The following is a 7,389-nucleotide window of genomic DNA, read 5'->3' as shown; positions in this document are numbered from 1 at the left end:
ACCGTGTCGCTTCTGTTAATCCAATAAACTTAATGTCACTGCTGAAATAGTACTATTTCCATAAGGCATGTCATATATTAAAAGGAAGTTACTACTTTGAAAGCTCAGCCAATGATAAACAAAAATCCAAAAAATTAAGAGGGGTTCCCAAAGTCTTTCATATGACTGTATGTATTTTTTTTATTCAATGTGGGAGCCCCTTTTTGTGGAACTTGGTTCAGCTGCACCATTGGCAGTTTTACACCATATGGTTGTATAGTTAAAAGCTGCAATGGAAAATTTCTGCGATGCCCCCTTTCTCTTGATGCCCTAAGCATGTGCTTATTTTACTTAAAAGGTTTACCCAGCCCTGAATGTGAGGTAGGTGTGAAGGTAGTGGTCCATTTGTATCGTGGTTAATCCTGCCACAAGGTTCCAGGGACCCCAATTCAATACCCAGCCCTGGCACTGTGTGGGTGGTCTTCAGGCCCGGTCTTAGGTATTATGGGGCCCTAGGCGAAAGGGGGGTCCAGGGGCCCCCCTGGAAGCTCTGTGAAATGCGTGAAAATTAGACCAAGGAGTTGATCCGGGGCCCTAGGCGGTCGCCTACTTCGCCTATGCCTAAGGCCGGGCCTGATTGGGACAAATAATGCTGTAGTATATTTAAGTATATATGACAATTCTCACTCGGACAATTTATTTTGGGGTCCCCAAGAAGGCGGGGGCCGTAAGCTATAGCTTGTGTAGCTTATACGTAAATTCTGCACTGGTGGTCTTTACAACTTCTCTAGTGTGGTGTAGTGGGTAAGGCTGTGGACCTCAAACCCTCAGGGTGTGGAATCAGATTCTGCTACTGACAGGCTTGGGATCTCCAAAGCCAAAATGTAATTGAGACAAACCGTTCAAATATTGTTACAAAATGTAAATGTATATTTCTTTTCTAGAATATCTTTTTTTATTTGTAAAAATCGATTTAAAATCGCATTTAACGAATAGTGGATACGATCTGTATTCTTTAATACATTGTCATCTGTCAAAGGCGCTATACAAACTAACTTTTGAATAACCGGTTGACCTCATCACGCTCCGTGCTGGCTATTTAAACAGCAGCTCTCTTTCGGTCTGGGGGTATCGTTTTTGTCCCAGGCACTAGATATCAAACCCCACGAATTATGTCTCAGCCGTACGCAACAGCCACGCTTTAAGCTATAATCAATTCCATTTATAAAAGGGGGGGGATGCACTGTCGGGGGGTCTTAAAGTAAAGCTAACACGCCCACCCCAGCACCTCGCGACCCTTCTGTAAAGAACGAAAGGGGCTCATTTGTGTAAGTGTATGGACACGAATCGTCGAGCGATGACATTGTCGCGGAGGAAGACAGTTCTACTGGGGAGAGAAGTTTCTTTGCGAAAGAACAGGTAGCGAATGGAGCTGTGCGCCCTAGAGAGGGAAAACATCAAGTCCGATATGGGGGGCGGCATCTACTTAGAAATAGTTCATCGTTTTAACCTGATCTCTACCGCTAGACTTTCTAGCTAAGTAAATGGGTGTGTATTAGCCACTACTAGAACTCTTAATAACATAATAAAGTAAATCAACAAGTAACCTGAAAGGTGAGCCATTTAGTTATCCCCTAAGATGTGCCGCTGGACTGGCGAGTTGTTTTCCTCAGTGTTCGCACTGCACTCTTGTTTGTCTGCTGTGCCTTCCGGAGTTTGAGCGCAACCTTCGCACAGCTGCTTATTGACAGTCGGTGGAAAAGACAAAAGCTTTAAAGAGAAGTGTGTGTGTGTGTGTGTTTAGGGGCGGGGGGTCGTAACGAAGAGATAGCGGGATGATGGAGTCACGAGAGAAAAGGGAATGAAAGAGGAAGACACTGCCCCCGATGCCACAGACAGATAACACAATTGAGCTCGAGGTGGAAACCGAATGTGCTGATGTGTGTCGCTTTAGTCCGTGCCCAGATTAGGAGAGTCCGACCAGCCCTTATACAAGAGCCGGATCCATGCGTCACTCCTTTCTTCCCATCGATAACCTGAAGCAGCATGTCCGGGAAAGCAGGGAGCAGCGGAGAACGAGCGGCGCACAGGCACGTAGCCGGCTTTCGGTCTGCGATGACCATCCCGGTTTGCGCTTCTTTTCTTCTTCTTTGTTTCTGTGTTTTGATTTTCGTCAGTGCTGTTGTCAGAATGAGAAGTGCCAAGTGAATGAAGGCTGAAATGGGATAGTTGGTATAATCAAATAATTTGGTTTGTATTTATCAGCCGGACTTGTATATTTTAAAGGTGGGAATTGAACTCCATTTTTGTTTAAACAATAGTCAATTATTTTTGTTATTTAAACACGGTCCAGCTCTTTGTTTCCCACCCGTATGATCTAAAGCTGGTTGAGCAGATCTGTTGTTTACTTTGGTAAAATTTGGAACCGTTTGAGGAAAAAATGAGAGCGCTGATCACATCTCTTTCAATCGACTTGAGAGTTTTATGTTTTTTAGCTTTACTTTAGGGATTCTGTTAATTGATGATGTCCTTTTAGATGGAGCCGTTAGAACAATCTGAGCTTCCTTACCCGTTTCTTTTCTGTCGGGACCAATCAATTTTAATAACTGGAGAATTATTGAAGCAAAATAGTTCCTTATTTTTTTTTTTGCGAGGGCGGCACTCTTGTGCAGTGGTTAAACCTGCTGTGAGAAAGTCTCAGGGACCCCAATGCAACACCCAGCCCCGGCATGGTGGCCTCCTCTGTGGCGTTGTGGTTAAGGCTTTAGACTTCAAACCCTGAGGTTGTGGGTGACACTGTGTGACCATGAGCAAGTCACTTCACCTGCCTGTGCTCCAAATAGAAAGAAATGTAACCAATTGAAAGTTGCCTTGGATAAAAGCATCAGCCAAATACGTAAATGTAAGCGGGTTTCACCTGGGTACTATGGCACTCATTAGGTACAGTGGCAGCAAAGCCACCTCATGCAGCCAGTATGGGGGTTAGAATCCCCAGCTTGGATGCTTCCTATGTGAAGGCTGCATGTTCTCTTAGTGTCTGTGTGGGGTCCCACATTAAGATAGTTGGCTCTAGAGTGTGTGTGTGTGCGCGTGTGGACTGCTGCCCTTTTCAGGGCGGGTTCCTGCCTTACACACTGTGCTGCTGGGTTAGGCCTTTGCATTAAGCAGGTTTAAGAAATTATGTCATGAATGGGGCTTCACAGTGACAACACTGCTGTCTTTCAGCAAGGACGCTGGGGGTCTTCCCTGTGTAGAGTTTTCCTGTTGCCTCCGTGTCCATGTAGGTTTCCTTTGGGTGCTCCAGTGTCCTCTGATGCTCAGGCTGGGTGGAGTGACATTCGTAAATCGAGAATGTGTGTATATGTGTGTGTTTGTTCACCCTGCGATAGAGTGGTATCCTGTCCAGGCATTCTTCCTGCCTTGCGCCTGATGCTTACTGGGTAGGCTCCAGCCTTTCTGCTCAGGATAAGACATGTTTAGAAAATAGATGGACGTTGTGCATGTTAAGTTAACTGGCAAAGTTCGGTCAAGTTCAGAGGACTATTTTAATACAGTCCTTTACATATATATTCATGGCATTTGTGCTGACGTCCAAGGTTCGATTCCCCAAGAGGGGGGTGCAGTGAGTGTGTACGCCTGATGAGCCCAGAATTAGGGCAAAACACGTGTCACGTACTCTTTGCATTATTTGACAGTAAACTATTTCAACCATATATATATATATATATATTATTTTTTAAAGCAATCATACCATTTAAATTAAGAAGACAAAATACATCCTTCAATACACAGTAAATATGCAGTTCTTGTATGAGTAAGTGCGATTTCATGAAGGTGCCTGCTATGGACTGGGTGAAAGGGTGGGTTCTAACATCTGAAACTGTCCAGTTGAGGATTGGACTACCATATGACACAGCAATGGCATACAGGGGCTGATGGATGTTGTCTTATGTTAATACTGTATTCTAATTTACTCTGTACAATAAAATGTCAGGTATTCACTGTGAAAGGCGCTATATAGAATGAGAACTGTACCAGCTTTTACCTTCAAGTATACCAGGTATTGAAAGGTGCTATATGAGCAGAATGTAATGCAACTGCAACGAAACAACCATCAGCTACTACCTCCTAACATACAGGATAGAGAGTAGTAAACTGATCAGTGTGGTTCAGCTATAAGGGGCCGCTTCAAACATGCAGTCCACCAAAAGATGCCTTTACAACACAGAGGCTGACAGAATGGCGTGGCCATAATGAAAGAAAAAATAGTTACATTATTTTCAAAGATGCTACATCAAACAAAGCATGACGTTGAGAACCATATGTTGAAAGGTGTCATATAAAACAGATTGATTGGGAGAATAATGCAATTCTAAGGAGGAAAAAAAAAAAAACTTTATGTTGAAAAGTCTCTCTATTACAAAAAAAAAAATCTTGGAAGGAGACGAGACGAGATCTGCGGTGGGTTGGCACCCTGCCCGGGATTGGTCCCTGCCTTGTGCCCTGTGTTTGCTGGGATTGGCTCCAGCAGACCCCCGTGACCCTGTGTTCGGATTCAGCGGGTTGGAAAATGGATGGATGGATGGAGACGAGACGAGATGAGATTTTCTTGGAAACACTTTAACGTCCCACGAGACAAGGCAGTGAGACGAAAATGACAGCTTCTGTACAGGCTTTTAAATGATCGACACGCAGATCAACAGCGGCAGCAGCAAGCCAGCAGCTGATCCGACCGCATCTCTTTAGTGCGTAGCACGCCTTGGGAGTTGGGGGTGGGCGAGCAAAGCCCCCTAGTACTATATAAAATAAAGGCATAGAGAAACATGGTGCAGATAAATTGTGCAGATCATGGGCAACTACTGCCTTGTAATTCTTTTAAACGGTGCTTAATAAACAAACACTAGCTGATCAAAACTTGTATAGCCATAAGAAAATTGGCTTCAAGAGCTACTGAGTAATATTCAGCATAATGCAAGGCACTATATAAAATAACGATTGATTAAAATGTGCTCCAGATATAAAGGAACGTTTTTCTCTCTCCTGACGTCTAATGAAGTATATATAAAGTGATATACTATATAAAATAACGCCCATCCATCTGTCAATTTTCTAAACCTGCTCATTCACAGCAGGGAAGCTGGAGCCTGTCCTAGCAATCATCAGGCACAGGGCAGGACACCAGTCCATCATAGGGTCAACACACATAACATCATGGGCCAATTTAGCACTGCCAACCCGTCTAACCTTCATGTCCTTGGACTGTGTGGGGAAACTGGAGCCCCAGGGAGGACAGGCAAACTCCACTCAGGGAGCACTCAGGACTTGAACCCTGGTCTCCTTGTTGCAAGGCAGCTTTAAGGCAAGAGACACTATCTATTGCTGTCTAGCATGGCGTGGAGCTAAAGACGCTATATAAAGTCAAGACTAGTTGATTAACGCAAGGTACAGCTGTAAAGACAGTGCCACCGTGCTGTCTACCATGCAATGGAGGATACTGTACTGATAAAGAACCTTGCACCGCCAAGGAAACCGAACTTCAGCTTGGACACCGGGTGACTGCGATTTCAGACTACTAGAATGCAATTCACAGATTTTATATTGAAACAATCTCTAAATCGGTTGTTAATGGTTATCCGAGAGGCATAGGTGCAACTCTGCATTTTTACTGTTCTCAGTAGCCAAGCCGCCATGGTAATGGAGGGCAATGTTATTTAGATAGCAATTATTGCAGCTGTTAGCTTGCTCAACCAAGCAGAGAGCGGAGATTAAAATATTCGAGTAAGTGTTTAGTGCTGAAGGAAGCAGTACAAAGTCCATCACTGTCTCCGACATCACAGTGCCTCCTGATCCTGTTCAGCTTCATTAACCACGCAGCTGGACTATTAAAGACCAGACTCAAACTAGTCCGGGGATCAGGGCAGCATTAAAGGACAAGACCAGAGCAGACTAAGAGAGTCACCTGCTAGTTACGAGATCTGAAAAGACGAGCCATAAAGCCAGCTCGGAATCATCTCAATGTCTTAGCTGCCACAGCAGTGTTTTGCACACCCTGGCCAGCTATGAGCCATATGCCGTACAGTCTTCCGAGACAAGAACGTCATCACTAGGTCTTGATCTAATGCTTATGTCTTGTTTCTCCTAACAGCTTTTAGACCGGGTCATGTTCATCCTCCAATAAGAAGCTTGGAAACCCTTTCCCCAAACGTCCTCATTCCACATATTGTCTAATATTCAATAAAATGGCAGATAATGTCAAGTACAGTCCTGCCCCCACACAAGACTCTACAACAAGCTCAACAAATGGCACTGCCCAAAACGGACAAGGCCCCGACGGGTCAAATGAATCCATGAAGCTAAAGAAAGAGATTTCACTTCTCAATGGCATCTGTTTGATAGTAGGCAACATGATCGGATCAGGCATCTTTGTGTCTCCCAAAGGGGTCTTGATGTACAGCGCTTCCTATGGACTGTCTCTAGTCATCTGGGCCATCGGCGGCTTGTTTTCAGTTTTTGGAGCACTGTGTTACGCAGAACTCGGAACGACCATCACCAAGTCGGGGGCCAGCTACGCTTACATCCTGGAGGCATTTGGGGGCTTTATTGCTTTCATTCGCCTGTGGACATCCCTCCTGATCATTGAGCCCACCAGCCAGGCAGTCATTGCCATAACCTTCTCCAACTACATGGTTCAACCCATCTTTCCCACATGTGAATCGCCCTACCTCGCCAACCGTCTACTGGCTGCAGCCTGCATCTGTAAGTAAAACGTTTAAGATAGTCGGCCTTTTTAATGTTACTATTATTGATTTGTATATATTTCAAAAGACATTATTCTTCTGTAAGCTTGCTTCTGACTTCTTTCCTGCTGCTTCTAATGTTTTATTCTTTTCATTAGTATTAAAGATAAAAGGAAATACTGTAAATCTGGATTATAATTGACACTGGTGATGCCCATTCTTCACTATTGTTTCTGAGACATAGTTACTTTAGACAGTCAGGTTGATGTGGTGTGGCACGATGATGACACATGGGTCAACACAGTATCATGGGTTTGAATCTCACTCCCAGTCATCTAGGTGGAGTTGGCATGTTCTCCTTGTGTTTGTGTGGGCTTCACTCCCCTATCCCCAAAATATGGCTGTTAGGTTAAACGAAGGTTCTAAATTGGTCTGATATGTGTGGACCAGCGATGGACTGGCACCCCATATCTGGTTGTTTCCAGCCCTCACCTGACACTCCACACCCCTATCATCTTAAATTGGATTAAATGGGTTTAAAATGTTATATTGTGGTTGATATGAGGTCAGAAATTCAGTTCATCGTTGTGTAGTGTGTAGCTATCCAGAACAGATCTCTTTTCAAGCAGGATGGATTAACAAGGTAACAGGGTTATCAAGAAGTATGAAAAAG

General features: G+C 44.2%; 1 protein-coding gene across 3 annotated transcripts in view; it reads left to right on the top strand.

Annotated features, from left to right (window-relative positions):
• The first annotated feature begins 1,846 nt into the window (after nucleotides 1-1,846).
• Nucleotides 1,847-7,389, top strand: part of slc7a7 (solute carrier family 7 member 7) — a 39,060-nt gene continuing 33,517 nt past the window's right edge. The window contains exons 1-2 of one of the 3 annotated variants that reach the window (XM_028793632.2): nucleotides 1,847-2,069; nucleotides 6,125-6,735. In XM_028793632.2, the coding sequence (XP_028649465.1) occupies nucleotides 6,219-6,735 (517 nt within the window). In that variant the 5' untranslated portion in view covers nucleotides 1,847-2,069; nucleotides 6,125-6,218. Of the gene's footprint in view, nucleotides 2,070-2,207; nucleotides 2,230-5,936; nucleotides 6,736-7,389 lie in introns of those variants that run through there. The other 2 variants (XM_051922306.1, XM_051922305.1) reach the window with 2 other exon arrangements.

The sequence above is a fragment of the Erpetoichthys calabaricus genome, chromosome 2, assembly GCF_900747795.2.
Source record: "Erpetoichthys calabaricus chromosome 2, fErpCal1.3, whole genome shotgun sequence".
Taxonomy (NCBI): Eukaryota; Metazoa; Chordata; class Cladistia; order Polypteriformes; family Polypteridae; genus Erpetoichthys; species Erpetoichthys calabaricus.
This window is presented reverse-complemented; position numbering and strand designations above follow the sequence as displayed.